General features: G+C 40.6%; 1 protein-coding gene across 16 annotated transcripts in view; it reads left to right on the top strand.

The window, feature by feature from the left end:
- ZNF618 (zinc finger protein 618) overlaps window positions 1-15,782 on the top strand; it is a 179,843-nt gene that overhangs the window by 95,642 nt on the left and 68,419 nt on the right. For 11 of the 16 annotated variants that reach the window (XM_062590840.1, XM_062590850.1, XM_062590848.1 and 8 more), the window contains exons 3-5: window positions 2,351-2,607; window positions 6,568-6,663; window positions 10,102-10,179. In XM_062590840.1, coding sequence (XP_062446824.1) covers window positions 2,351-2,607; window positions 6,568-6,663; window positions 10,102-10,179 — 431 coding nt within the window. The remainder of the gene's footprint in view (window positions 1-2,350; window positions 2,608-6,567; window positions 6,664-10,101; window positions 10,180-15,782) is intronic. The other 5 variants (XM_062590853.1, XM_062590852.1, XM_062590851.1 and 2 more) reach the window with 2 other exon arrangements.

Raw genomic sequence — 15,782 nt, 5'->3', positions numbered from 1 at the left:
CGGCCCATTGATCTCTTCATGCTGTGTACTGCTAATATGTATCATGTCAGAATGTGACATGACGCAAAGATACATGCCTTCCTAAGATCTTTTATGTTCTTACCAAACTCGTCAGCTCCTCAGAAAGTTGTATTCTCAGCCTCACTGCTAGTTAGCTTTTAATTCTGGATCACTTGGCTCCTGCATTGATGTTACGCTACTTTGACCAAGATTGGCAAGTACAGCTTGCTGTACCATCATTTGTCCTTCTTTTTAGGTAAAAAGCAAGGCTTTTACTGGCTGCTTTTACCTTGCTGCCTGTCAGTGAGAATATTACTGGGCCCATCAAACTGACCAAGAGGTCAGTGATTTATTTGTTCTGATCTTCCTCCTCTGTCCTCACCAAGGGAAGGATTCACCCCTTGTGGCTTTAGCTGCTGTGATCAATGCTTTGCATTTCACACTTTCTAGGTTTGATTGATTGCAATTGATCCCACCCTTTTCTGATTGCTGGATATTTTGTTCTTTCTCTTCTGACTGCTGCCTTTCCCTTAGCCTTAGAATGGACTTTTAGGCACATTGCCGTCTTGTGTGATTGATGGATCTTCTGGACGTTCAATAACATTACCATAAAGAACTTCCAATTTTAAACCACATTTTCTCTGTCTTAATTCATCTTTCTCACTTGTAAAAGCCTGGTATGATTTTGGAAGCATGGGCGGCAGTATATGTGAGGAGGAAAAGAATGAGTGGGGAGGCAGGTCAAGGATAATTCTTTCTGTTTGGGGGCTATTAATTGTACATTTCATTCTATAATGAGAATGATGTGATGAAATAATAAAATATCTGGCAGTGTGATGTGACTGACCCACTTTGAAATAGCAACCACACACCAGTGTAGGAGGTTGTGCAGTAATTATTGCAGAAGATTGTCCTCTTCATTCATCTGTTCCTCTCATCTCCATCCTCGCAGACTCACTTGCTGAACAGTTTCCCTTTGAGTTACAGCATCTTGATTTGTCTGCTAACTTCATAAACCAGTATTAGAAGCCATTTCAGGAGTTAGTTTTCTAATGCTTCAATTTGCACTTTGTTCTACCACTCCATGATATTCCAAGCAGTGATTTCCAAGCAATTCTTTCCCTTTCACTATTCCCTGGTCTAGCAGTCTAATAACTCTTGTTAATAAGTCCTCTTTTAAAAAAACTTAATTTTGTCTATTACTTCTGCTTACAATTTTGCAGGCGCCTTCAGCTGTTGCCTGTGTTTACATGACTAAATAATCACAGACTCTTTATGAAACCTTTTCTATGTAGTCTGAACTATTCTTGCATGTTTCGTTCTTTTGATTTCTATACAGACTGAACCAGCTATTACTTTGTTTTTTGCATTGCATATCAAAATCTATGAATAGCCAGTCCAAAAAGCAGGCTGCCCATACTGGATGAGGGGATAGTACCTTTGGACAAGGAGCTACATTTTGACTGATTACCTAATATTCATCTGTCATGCTTTAAATCCCTCTGTCTTTTGCCACAGTATCACTTCTCTTAACAGATTGAATTTGCTCATGTTGTCTTGAAACTTTAAGATGTCCTGTTTCCTTCCTTCTGTTAAGGAGTTTTGAATACTTACTTATTTAGATTCTTTTCTCCGATGGATTTCCTAGCATTCTGTTTCCGAGATGAAAACATGTACTATTTTCCTTAATCTGTTTCTGAATTCTCTGGAGCCTTGCTTTCCTCCCCTCATCTTTTCCTGCCCATCCCACTTTGTCTGTCATCTTGGAGATTTGTGTCTGTCCCTAACTTAATAACCTCCACAAATACCATAATCATTCTACTTATGATCTCCTTTTCGTCATCACTGTATTTGTTAATTAAGGCCAAGTGAATACCATAGGATGAGAGTTAGGTTGTTTGAAGGGTGGAAAGATAGGATGCAGGAGGAGTACACAAGGGAAGTGACAACTCAAAATTAGAAATGTCAGAAGCATAGAAACATATATTGTTCCCCTTAGCCGTATAGGCTAGTCTCGGCACAATATGTGATGTTAGGGCTACTGGAATTGTGATCCTAGACCTGATGGGAACCGTGTGAAATTCTGTGTTCTTGTTTAATGATTCAGTCCGTTTATGACTGTTGTTTGTGATGATTAAGGTTATTTTCATTACTAGCAAATAGTTTTATTACTTTTTTTCTGGTTGAATTTTAATTACTTGCTGCATATGACAAGACACACATACCATATCACGTACTCACTTTAAATAAATTGCATTAAGCAAAAGTACCTTTAATTAGGTCCTAGGGATTAAAAAGTGAGAGCCTAAAAGCAAGAATTTATGTTTTCTCCTCTTTTCCCCCCATTCAGGGAGTGCTTGAAGAGGAGCCCGAGGAGCCCGAAGGCAGAGGGCTCCGATTCTGTGACATCTCAGTCCTCACCCAGTGAAGAAGCTGGAATGATGACTGAGGTGAAAGTGAAAACAGAGGTACCAGATGACTATATTGAAGAGGTGATCTGGCAGGATGACACCAAAGATTCCAAGAAGAACATAAAAGATGGGCCAGGAGATGTGCCAGCAGAGATCTGTGTGGTCATAGGTGGGGTCCGCAATCAGCAGACACTCGGTAAGCTATGGGCTAACATGCCCCATTGGTTGGTTCCCTGTGTCCTTGGAGTGGGGAGAGAAATGAATCTCCAGAAAGCCCATTCCTGAAAGCTCAGCTCTGCCTGATGGGCCTGAGCTGAGTTTCACATCAATCTCTGACTCAGGGTTATTGACTGTTTCTTTAACTAGTGTTAATCTATCTGCATCTGGTCTAAAGACTCAATCAAGTTCAGGATAACTTTGGGGTAAAGACTCTTGGCTTCTTTTGACATACTAAATCACTTGTCCATCAGTCATATGCAAAATCCATGCGAAACTCAGAGTCAGTCACAGAGGATGAGAAAATCGGGAGGAAGGCTTGAGAAAAAGTTGAAATATTTTGAGGAAAGTAGAGACTTGAGAAAAAAGTTGAAATATTTTGAGGAAAGTAGGTACTTTCTGTGAATAATCAGATTTAGCTTAAAAACAGTTTTTTTCAGGTTGCTTTTTGTTTGTTTGTTTTTCTGATAACCAGTACCTTTGTGGGAAAACTTGAGAGTTTTAGCTGGCTGTCATATGCCACTTCCAAAATGGTCTTTTCTGTGGTCACTCTGCCTCCAGCTGCAATAAGAAGAAGCAGGGTTTTTCTCTCTAAGCATAAAACTGTCCTCTCACTCCTGCTCCATGTGCCAGGGAAAGGGCTTTCTGCAGTATCCTGGAAGAGGCACCATCCTTGTTAATAGTGACTTCCATTGGCTCAAAGATGGAGCAAGCTCCCAACAGCAGTGCAGTAAGTTGGAGACCCAAAGGCAGTTGTCAATATGAAGAAGAGGAAGCTGTTGGACCATGCTTTCTTTAAGGGTTTAGGAAGGAAACTAACTTGAGCTGCCCAGTATTGCTGCAGAGTTTTTGGCTTGATTGAGGGAGAGGGAAAAAGGGGGATACCATTTGGACTGATGTTCAGTTTTTCTCCTAGTTTTTGCTTGATCATTGTCCACACTGTTGGAAAGAAACCCTGGGGCTTGTCATTAGATGAGGGACTACTCTGGAAGCATCGTTGTCCTACCTGTCCTCCCTTCCCCAGCTAGGACAGCCACTAAGAAAGGCAGTTCATCCTTCAGGATGGGAAATAGCTGCTGTTTATGCAGGGTAAAAGTGTTTAGGGAAAGCCTAATAAATCTATAACTTATCTATAACAATCCATAAATCCAACTTAATATCATCTGGGAGGAAATAGTTTTGAGTATTTTCAAGGCCAATTGAAGGGACAGGGCACTTTTGTGCCTCCATAGGTCTTGAGAGGATGGTGCTGTGTGACAGTGCAGGCAACCCTGAAACAGAGGTGTCCCTAGCCCACCAGGACGGATAAGTGGAGAGATGGCTGTTGACTGGAGGCAGTAAGGAACTTCTGCTTCAACTGTGGTTACTAGCCTTTGGTGAAAGCAGCTGTGGAGCTGGTGTCTGTCATGTTGAGCCCCTTTAGCCCTGTGGCAGCTGGATGTGCAGCAGCAGCTAGTCCATAAATGATATCCCCAGAGAATGATGGTTTCTAATTAAAGTTGACTATACGGTTGCCCGAAGTGGGAAATGGGCAGCAGGCAAACTTTTTGCTGTTGACCAACTTGGAAGTACACTATAATGTTGTACCTACAGAAGTCATGGCACTGGCAACCATCTGGGAGTGAGCAGGGAAGAGGTTCAGCATGTAGGCATTGTGGCTGGTGAGGGAGAGGGGTAAAGTAAGTATTACTTACTAGTTAATAAGTGCTTGTTTGAAGCAATAAAAGTAGACTGGAGAACTTCTAGCTGGAAGTGCCTCTCCAAATTAAATGTGCATCATATTTGTTATTTTATAGCCTAGCACTGGGTTTCTTTAAAGGCAACTTGATCTTGAGGGAATTTGCGGTTAGCATCTGATTCTTCTTTGAAAAGAGTCCTTCAAGTGCCTCTGTTCGTCCAGCCATCCATATACTTGTTTGTTGGGGAGGTGGGTCTGAATAACTTTTCTATTTGGCCACCAAATACTATGTTCTATGTGGATGGACCATAGCGCCCAGATATCAGTTCTTCATGGTTTCTTGAACTGGCTCCTAGTTAATTATTCTGGTACCCTCTCTTCACAGAAACCATGAACGGGCAGTATTTCCATAGTTGCAGACATCTGCCTAACTTCCAGTAGGAATGTCCCGTGCCTGCTGCTTCTCTGGCAATTTCTGCTGCTGCTCTTAAGCAGCCCAAGATTGCTAACAGCTGAAGACCCTGCTACTTCCTACCTCTGGAGCAAAGATTTCATGTTCTCTGCTGCTGCTTGCTAGTGTTTCCGAATTTTCTTTCTGAAGCCTTTACTGTGAAGTGATCCAGTAGCCTTGCATCTAAATCACTTCAACAGTGAAGCAAAGCAAGGCTTTTGTAGGATTTTATTCCCCTTCATCAGGGAGGTTGAGATTTGAAGTGCTGAAAATGGTTATTTTTTATAGTACGTTGCGGTGTAGGATGAAGTAAATGAATCCATCTCCCTTGTATGTCCATGCAAGCCCCCCAGACATCACTTTTCATAATGGGATGGGAGATTGCCAGCTGCACAGGGGGTGTTGCCTGAGCTGGGGCTACAGTGTCACAGGCTTCAAAGCACATATGGTTCCAAGTGACAGACAATTTTCCTAAGGAACTGAACTTCATGACTTGGCTGAAATATGCCTTAGAAGATTTTACTTTCTTTTTGGAGTCACACTTATATGGAAGCATTCTATGTTTATATTTTTAGTTATTACCGTAAGGAAAGTAAGAGTTTCCCAGCTTGGTTGCTGTTACTCACATTAATGTTTTCATCAAATTAGGCCTGGTGTATGCTGCTTCCTATTTGGTTTCAGGCTTCGGTGTCTCTCTCTGAACTTTGGACTACTCAGAACTTTCTATCCAGTCTGTTTGGAGCAGCCCAAACCCCACAATGGATCAAAGCAGATGCAGCAGAGTGGGATGTGCAGTGGCAGCAGCTGCAGTCCCCTAGCTTGAAGAGCCACTGCTGATGTGTTTGTGGTTGTAGCCCACTTCCTTTTTGTCTGCTTTTCCGCAGAAGTCTTTCAAGCCCCATGGGGTCCCCCTTTGGGCATCCCAAGCAAAGAAAGCCAACAGAGAAGTTGGCTCTAACTTTGGGTCTGCTCAACAGCTGACTGATAACTGACACTGCGGATCCTGCATTCTTCCCTTTCTGCAGACCAGCCTAAGTGATCCTGCCTTGTCTTCATGTCTCACAGTTGGTACGTCACTGGCAACCCACAGCTCAGAGATGCAGTTTCCTGTTTGTTTTTTCTTGCCAGCTTCATATGCTGGTCTTGGGCCAGGGTCATTTGAATAGTTCCACCACATTAACATGTATCAGGGCAAAAGGGCAGAGAAGCCCACCATGAAACTATCTAGAAAGGAAAGGAAAAAAAATGATTTTTTATATCATCGATAAGAGAACAGGGGAAGAGATTACTTGCCTAATGTGAGTCCTCCTGTAACACTGGGAATACCTTCTAGTCACTATCTGTGTTTTGGAGGACAGAGATATCTGAGAGTTGATCAAGAGGAATTTTATACAAGACTATTTAAACTTGCAATCCAGGCCATGATTTACTGGGAGAAATGTTTTTGAGAGAATTTTTCAAGTAATGCATTAAATCAGAAATGTTATTGAGACAAAGTGAAGAGTGAATCCTACTGCTTTGAGACTATCAAGCTAGCTGGTACATACTTGATTCATGTTATAATGCTGATGTCTCAGTTACTGAGCTGCTTGGCATTCTTAATTCACAAGCACTTTGGAATCTCCTAGTTACACTAAATGAAACAGTACTGCAAAAGCCTTAAGACACTTTTTGAGGCCTCTGCCATCTTGCAGCCAGGCCACAGGGACAGATGGGTCTTGGATATTTTTAATAGGCTTCAGCCATCATTATCCTTTGGAAATGCACCCACTTTAAGGGCTATTTTCTGATTTTTTTTTTGCACAATTTAGATGGAAAAGCAGTGGAACGTGGCTCTCCAGTTGGAATTACACGAAATCGATATTCAGGGACCTGGATTTTTGACCATGCATTGAGATACACATCCGGTATGTGATAGAAGGGTTTGAAAGTCTAACCAGGGATTGGAGAGCAAGGGCAAGCTCTGGATGCAACGGGTGTGTTGCACAAATTCCTACTGCAAGGCTCAATAAAAGCCTGGCAAAACTAAATGCACTAACTAACCAAAACCCTCCCCCACGTCCCCTGTTCCTACGAACAGCTTTAACCTGCATGACACATCCTGATGTGGACAAAGGCCAAAATAAACCATGACTACAGTGGCAGTGTCCAGTGCAACACAGGCATGTTTTTTTGAGGCCTTTTAACGTGGGGATGTCTTTTTCTTCACTTCATCCTTCCTCCTCTTCAATAACACATTTTTTGGACAAGTCATCCCTTCTTTCTCTAATGCTAGGATCTATGTCTCTGCCTCTCAATCTGACACAGTTTTTGTCCTTGAGTTGGCTCTTGATGCCTGGAGGACTCTGGCACTGTAATGCACTTCCCTCATAACCTTCACAAAGTAGGCTGTCTTCATGGTGTAGTGCTCTACTTTTGGTGCATAGGAGGTGGGTAGAGATGAACCCTCAAAGAATGTGTCCCAGTTCGATTTGAGACCTAGGTGCTGAGGGAGATCCTCACAAAGCACCGATCATGGGACGGTCTGGTCCTCAACCTGCCATCGGTTCCTGCCCTCGCTTTCCAGACGGAGCCCTTTGCATGACGGGCTGCAGTGCTGGTCTGGGTTCATAATTGAGGGGGAAGGCATCGTGAAGCCACTTGTACAGGTTACGTTGTTTTTGAAGAACTACTGCACGACCAAATGCATTCATGTGTTACAGACCATCTCCAGAGGAAGGGAGGAGTATAAGAAAGAAACATGGGGAAAAAATCGGACTAGAGCACCTCATTGGTTTTTAGTTGTTTTCTCAGTGGTCTGTGTGCATGCAGAGTTGTTGGGGAGCATGGCAGTTGTTTTTTTGCTGTTGGTACAGCCGAACACAACATAACTGGTTGGTAGGGCCCAAGTTTTTGTAAGTATGCTTGTCTTCACACAGTATAGCTGTGCTGGCTTTTGGACTCCAGTTTGGAATAGTTTTCAGAAAAGAATTTTGGAGGCTGGTGATGAACATAATTGATCATTGAGCATGGAAAATGAGATCTGACAGATACTGTTGACCTGCTGATGTCCAGAATTTTGCTTAGAAAAACCTGTACGGAATGACTATGGATGGTCATTGTCCCATATATATATATTTATATACATAAAATGCAACTACTTATCATAATTAAAAGGCTGTGGAGCAAATCAAGACATAGTCAACTGACTGTAATAGCAGTATGTTGGAGTATCTTTTGGGTGTGTGCTCATGTGTGTAGTGAATTATACCATAGTCTATTTCAGCATCAGTGACAAGGAGGAATTAGGGAGGAATAACCCCATACACCAGTACAGGGCTGACCTGCTGGAAAGCAGCTCTGCGGAGAAGGACCTGGGAGTGCTGGTGGACAACAAGTTAACCATGAGCCAGCAATGTGCCCTTGTGGCCAGGAAGGCCAGTGGTATCCTGGGGTGCATTAGGAAGAATATTGCCAGCAGGTGGAGGGAGGTGATCCTGCCCCTCTACTCAGGGCTGGTGAGGCCACATCTGGAGTACTGTGTCCAGTTCAGAGCTCCCCAGTAGAAGAGAGATATGGAGCTACTGGAGAGAGTCCAGCGTAGGGCTGCGAAGATGATCAGAGGGCTGGAGCATCTGCCTTATGAAGAACGGCTGTGAGAACTGGGCCTGTTTAGCCTGAGGAAGAGAAGACTGAGGGGGGATCTTATCAGTGTACAAGTACCTGAAGGGAGGGTGTCAAGGGGAAGGGGCCAGACTCTTTTCAGTGGTGCCCAGCAACAGGGCAAGAGGCAGTGGGGCAGAAACTGAACAACAGGAAGTTCCACCCGAGTATGAGGTAAAACTTCTTTATTGTGAGAGTACAGAGGACTGGAAGATGTTGCCCAGAGAGGCTGTGGAGTCTCCTTCTGAATATCTGGAGATATTCAAAACCTGCCTGGATGCGGTCCTGTCTAATGTGCTGTAGGTAACCCTGCTTGAGCAGAAAGGTCGGTCTAGGTGGTCTCTAGAGGTCCCTTCCAACCTCAACCATTCTGTGGTTCTGTGACAAAGTAGTTGTCCAAGCTCAGAAGACAGTCCCAAGTGATGCTAATGATGATTAGGGAACTCAGCACTTCTATGAGCTGGAGAGAAGGTGATTTTCTTCCCAAGCTGTAAGCAATAGCACATGGGAAGGGGAAACAAAGAAAGGAGTGTAGTATATTCAGAAAGCATGGCCGGTTTTGTTCTTGGAAAGACCTCGCTCTTGAGTACCACTGGTAAGTACTATTGTAAAATGATGTTTGGGATTTGTGTGGATGTGTATGTGAATGCTCTGCTTTTGGTTGTGACTCATCCCTGAGTTTTACTGTTTTGCATGATCAGTAAAAGATTGTTTCAAGGTTACATACAGAAGTGTTCATGGAAATCAAATGCTATATTCACACAGAATAATACCCAGACCTTCGTTCTCCCACTTTCTCTTCCAGGAAGTGCTACTCTTGCCCTACCGGAAAGCTGTCATAAGATCGTACTGTCCTAGGTCATACGATTGCTAAATGCAATGTATTTTGCAAGTGAGAACTTGAATGGCCAATTTTAGCCAGTTCACGAAGTTGGTGTGTGTATGAGTGTGTGTAGCGAGGGGAAAGTTGAATGAACTTAACAAATCTGAGGAAATTTTGGTCTGCCTGTCCAATAAGCAGGCTAAATTCATTGCATAATTTCATCATTACAAATTGTTCTCCCAGCCTTGTTTCTCTGGTTTCATTATAAATGACTGTTTGCAGATGTGTGTTTTCTGGAATTAGATACGTAAATTGAGAAGAGAGACTATTGTGATCATATGATTTTACTTACAAAGGTCAAAATTTCTATTTGTATCTATTTGGTTTCCTCAGTGTGGATATTTAACAAATCTCTGTGGGTTTCTTGAGAAATTTGTACATTGTGCATTTCTTGTGAAATTTTGAAAACTACTTGCCTGAGGATAAAATACTGCCTTCTTTTTTCAACAGAGAAGCTTTTTCCCATATACTAGAAACTTACTGAAAAGTAATTCAAGGTTATTTCTGTTCATAGGAAATATTAGTCATTATTATAAAATTATAAGTCTGGCTATTTTGAGAGTGAGCCTTTCATATTAAGAAAGTTATAAAGATATACTGTAAATGTAAGTTCAGGGTAATATGCCAAGAAATCTTAAATTAGGCTGAAAAAAGAATTGAGTCTGGGATAGTGATTTCCTGCATTTATCTCCATGAACCTTCCAAAAATTACTTTGCTGCAAACTGCATTCTTTTGTCCCCAGTTTACGGATAAGTATGTGGTGAGGCTGTTTTTCCTGATCTAATATGGTGATGTATGCTTTTCTGTCTTCTTTTTCAGGGTCTTATGAGTGTGGAATATGTGGGAAGAAATACAAGTATTACAACTGTTTCCAGACTCATGTGCGAGCGCATAGAGGTATCTCTCCTGCTCAAACTTTGGGAATCCTGGGGTAACATTCAGGCTCAGGAAATACTTTTTGGGAAGGTCTTGAGGATTGCTCTGCTGCTGCTCTTTCCATCACTGTAACGTATCTTCTGGGTGGCCAATTCTTAGGATAAACTTTGTGGCTATCTAAACTTTGTGACTCTCTAGCAATATTCCTTCTGAAGTCAGTACCAGCTATTGCATTCAGTGCAATTCAGTAAGATAGCTCTAATGCTTATTGCAGGGGCTCTTTGAGACCATTACTGTGTGTTGGGGGAGCTGCAAATAAAAAATTTCTCCTGGCAAATACAATTGTATGTCAGCAGCCTAGTTACTGCAGCAGTGGTAGGCATCTGCCCAAGGTGCCCCTTGCACTCCTCCACATTCGGATATTTTAATCCATCCTTCTTACCTCTGTGTACAGGGTGGGGGTGATGGACTGAAACAAATGGTTCAAACAAAACACAGGGCTGTGGGTGTGTTCCTACGTTTCCACAGGGCTGTTTTTCTTAGAAAAGGATTATTCACGGGTAAGATGTGAAGTGCAAATGGTTGTTACTAAGTACTTACCGAGACCCATAATATGGGGTTGCTAAATTGCTTACCTTGCTTTATTTTGGCAGTGGTATGCTGTTGTATTTTCATGTTTAAAATCAAAATGATACTTGAAATCACCCCAGGACCCATTCTTTTAACTGAGGTCACTTTCCAAATGTATTGTTTGTATGAGATTTCTCATGCTTTGTCAGAAGTGACTTTTATTTGAATTATCTATAAAACCAGCCCATTTCAAGCCACTTAATTGCAGAAATGGGGAAGTTTTGCCTGGCTGTTCTCTACAATTAGCATAATTTGGAGAAATACGAATCTGAAATAACAGAGTAATAGGGACTTGAAACTTGCTCATGAACCTTTCAGTATTTTTATTTTCTTTTGCCTGAGTTTGAAGCATGTGTGTCAGATTTGTAGAAGTATCTGCTTAAACTCCTCATTTGCAAATAGCATTATCAGCACACATGTTCTTTAATATAACAATTGATTGGAATGTCTAAAAGAGCCTAAGGGAATCTCCCAGTGAAAGCTTTGAAAATCCAGGAGTAAGACACAGTGAATGCTAATGCAATGATAAGTCTAAACATTTAAAATCTCAGAAGTGAGCAAATGCATAGCTGAAAAGTGAACTTGTATTCCTAAATTCTCACAGTTCTGCACCAGTCTCATGATACACCCTTTAATGATATGATTGCATATTTCTCAGGTGCTGTTTAATATCATAGAGCTGCTTTTGTATCCTTAGATACATGCAGAATTGTTTTTTGAGATCTTATTTTCCTTTCTAAATACCAACAAAATTCCCAGAAGTCCTTTGAATAAGTGCTGCTACAAAGTAGCTGTACTCTGCAGTTGAAGCAAAAATTCATAAAATAGTAAGCAACATTTGCTGACATACAGAAGGCTTTAGTATTGCATTACAGCATTGCAATAATTTTGCAATAATAATTGAAATATTTAGATTTGAGACAAAGATTGCTTTTAATTTACTTCTCTCTACTAAGACTTATGAGAGCCTTATTTCAGCTGGAATTTGTAGGAGCTACATTAATACAACTAATCAATTATGAGGTCACTTGCAGTGTGTGTCCTAGTTTTTTTTACTTCTATATATATTTATCTTTTGATCATAAAATCAAACTGTATCAAATGATCTGGATGAATTCATGATGCAGTGACATACACGTGTACCACTGATATCCATAGTTTTGTCATGAACTTAGTGGAAACATGACTTTACCTTTTGCACTAAAGCCTTTTTAATGTGTAGTAACAGAAGAAGGAAATTTTAAAAATTTTAAATGTGGAAATTTATTAGCAATTTTCAGTTTAATGAAAGAGAAGCACAATATATATATATATGCGAAACTAAGAAAATGTTTATTTACATTGCTGTAAATTGATGTGTGTAGTAGTAACATTTAAAGTGCATTTAAATTGCCTTAAGAGAATAAAAATCAAAATGAGATATATATTTATGTACACTAGTCAGCAAGAAACCAAAATGAAAACTTGATGCGGCACTGTAAATGCGATTCTCCCAGAAGCAGAATGTGAGGTACCAGAGCTCAGAAGTGTACCTGTCTGTTACTGAATATGTATGTAATGTGTAGGTTTTTTAAAAGAAAATATTATATAGAGGCAAGCCCAATATTATATTTTCCAGTGAGAATTATATATTGGCCTATATCAGTAGCAACACTAAAAATAGTAAGACTTAATTTTTTTAAATGTTTTTATTGCAACATGTATCTAAGGTTTTATATAGAAAAAGCACCTGGTATTGTACCACCATAACAAGTGTGAGATAAGCTTGTAGTTACACATACACTGAAGCTGTGATTCTTCTCTTCGCATTTGCTCTCTTTGTATCTGCAGTCTATGTCTTGGATAAAACCCTGACCCACTAGCAAGCCAGCTCTCCTGGATTTGCTTGTCCTTGAAACACTGAAAATTGAGCTTCCTTGGCTCCTTGGCATGCAACTCCCTTGGAAAGTTGCATGCACTTTCCAGCTGCCAGTAATTCAGATCCTCAACCTTTCAGTCATTTCTTTTTGGCTGGGCCAGGAAGGAGCCATAGCAGTGACAAGACATAGGCTTTTTTTTTTTTTTTTTTTTCTTTGCCTGCTGCTTTTTCTGAGCATCAGATGCTCTTTCCCCAAAGTCTAGGCCACCAACTGGTCCTGGGTTAAACTCACCAGGTTAACATCAGAGTAGCTGGAGCAAACTCAGGTACGTTTTTCATCTCCTCAGGTTCTTTCTTCTGATGATTTTTTGGCACTGTCTCAAGTCCAAATACCTACTTTTTGTCACTTGCTGAAAGATACCTGTTCTTCTCCTTCCTCCTTTGTGATTAGCTTTGTTTTATGGTTTCTTTGTCACTAATGGGACTTGACCTCACTGTGGGTTCATCCTGCAGGTGGACAGAGCTGGTGGTCCTAAAGGTTCAGCCTCTGGGAGAGGAGATAGGTCTAAACCTGATCATCAGAATTACTTGGAGCAGGATAACTAAAAAATGTCAGCCCCACGTTCATCATTCACAGCACAGGTTCTGTCCTGAAGATGGGAAGTGTGGAGGTCCCAAATTCTTCTCACTTTGAATTGATTTATACATATATATATATGTATATGTATATATATATATATATATATTTGTACAACTCAGTTACCAGTTTGGAGCTGTAGCTGGGAGAGCGCTCCCTTGGAGCTGGCTGCCTGTAGCTCGTGGCTGGGAGTGTTCTCACTCACTCCCTTCTCATAGTTCATCCTTGCTTGTCAGTCACTTGTTTTGCCCTGTGCAAAACTCGCGTTTCTTTTCATCCTTCATCCTCTGAGCTATTTAGTTCCACATTAAGAATCGTGCACGGGTGACATCTCTGCAAAAATCTGCACCTGCCTCCTCTCTAAATCTACATGACAGAGAAGCTGTGTTGGAGGTGGCATGTTTCCTTTTAGGCTGAATTTTTTTCTTGTCTATCCTCAGGAATGTGTGGTTTCCTATTGGAAAATGGGGCATTTTTGTGATTTATAGAGCCTTCTCAGTGATGCTCAGCATTGGGTAGAGAATTTTAGGGAGCAGTCTCCTGGTAGTTTGCTATTGCAAAGGGTTGAGGCAGCTCTTGTTCAAGAGCTGCTGCCTCATAGGGGGAGAAGTTCCCATTCTGCTTTGTTTTGAAAGCTGAAATTCAGACATGGAAACCCTGCGTAAATCTTTCTTCAAAAAATCAGAAACATAGGTAAAAAATTTTGTCAAGGAATGAGAAGGTTGTGGTCTTTGCCCTTTGCCTCCCCAAAATGCACTAAAAAAAAAGAAAAAAAAAACGTTGTAGCAGAGCTGAAAGACTCCTTTGTGAGGACTTCTGAAGCTCTGCAGGATCAAGGTTCCTTCCTCCTCCTGCGGTACTATTTGAGTTTGGCTGGAGCAAAAAGGCTGAAAATTTGTGGTGACAGTGGTAGACACTGTCCGAGCTATCAGCGTTAACAAACGTTACTACTTTGCCTACATGAAACCCAGGCCTTAGAAATGTGTTCCTGACACTGCTTTTTGTTCAACTGTGTGGGGTTTTTCAAGTCATTAAAAAGGGTTGGATTCTCTTCAAAGAATTAGTCATCTAGAAATTTTTATTTTGTATCGTTCATATTTGAGCAACACCAGCAGCAAAACATCCGCGTATTTTAAGTCAGGGAAATTATTTCACTTTTAGATAGCTCAAAAATGGCTGGAATTACTTTGTTAGCCTTTCAAGGAGTAAATTTAAAAACCTCTGGGCTGAGGCCAAGGAAGGGAAATTTTTACCCAAAGGAGAATTCTTCAGAAAGCAAACGAAAGAAAATAGCAAGACTGAAATTTAACCCTTGCAGGATATATCACTTTTGGTATAATAATTGGTGGAAGTTCTCTGTTTTCAGATAAGCTTTTCTGGGCTGAATGATGGTTTCACTCAAGTTGTTTTTCTTTATTATTTATTTACATTATTTAGTTACTCTATTGCCTTCCTGTGAACAGATCGTCTCTCAGTTACATTTCAGGGGTGTCAGCTCAGGATCAGATTTAGCATCATTAGAATAGTGCTAAATGTGCTAGAGTTTAATTGGCTTCTGCAGTCAAAGTTTCTATTTTAGAATAGAAACTTAGTTTTTATTTTTTATCAGTTGCTTCATGATCTAATAACTTCTCAACGCTTTTCAAGTTTTGGATTAATATTTTCCAAGAACAATTTTTACCTAATTTCCAAACTATGAAGAGAACTAGTTCAAACTATCTGAATATGGAAAAATACATTTTTCCTAGTGCATATTTTTGGAGCCTGAGTTAGAGCAGTTCTAGCACTAAAATGATTTTGAGGTAAGAAGTTGCAATTTGATAGAGAAACAACCATTCTTGAGGAGAGATGGTGTTTTTGCACTCAGGAAAGTTGGGTTTGATTTGTACGATTATCTGCTACTGAATAAATCATTTTGGCGGGGAGGAGAGGGGGTTTCATTTGCCCTGCTGTGCTGCATCGCAAGCATCTGTTCTTTTACTGTATAGATTTCCTACTCAGCAACAGAATTTTGTAGGAGGTAGAGAAACAAAATTACTTAAGATAGAGGAGTTAACTTGGTTATTTTCTGACTTTTCTGATTATATTCTGACTTTTCTGTTGACCTCCCTATTCTCTCTCACTTTGCAACTTTCTCAGAAGTCGATCTTTTGTTCTAAAGCTGAAATTACTTGGTCTCAGCCCAAAGGTGATTTAGAGTGCGCTTTTTGGTGAATTTTTTTATTCATGAAGACTTCAGTCAATCTTATAATTAACAATCTTTCTAAACACATACAATTCAGAAATAGCTGCTCCTTAAATCTCTGCATGTTGCTTGATCCCTGTTAAGTTTGACTAAAATACTTTTAAAAGCAATTTAAATGATGAAAATGGCCTGGTGCATCACAGTACATGTCCTTTATGGTTTATTTATGCTGTTGTCTATGAATGCCATGACACTATGTTGCAGAATTCCCTTGTGCCACAACTAGCTTTTTCTCAAGTGATAGATGATAAATC

Source organism: Rhea pennata, chromosome 18 (assembly GCF_028389875.1).
Source record: "Rhea pennata isolate bPtePen1 chromosome 18, bPtePen1.pri, whole genome shotgun sequence".
Taxonomy (NCBI): domain Eukaryota; kingdom Metazoa; phylum Chordata; class Aves; order Rheiformes; family Rheidae; genus Rhea; species Rhea pennata.
This window is presented reverse-complemented; position numbering and strand designations above follow the sequence as displayed.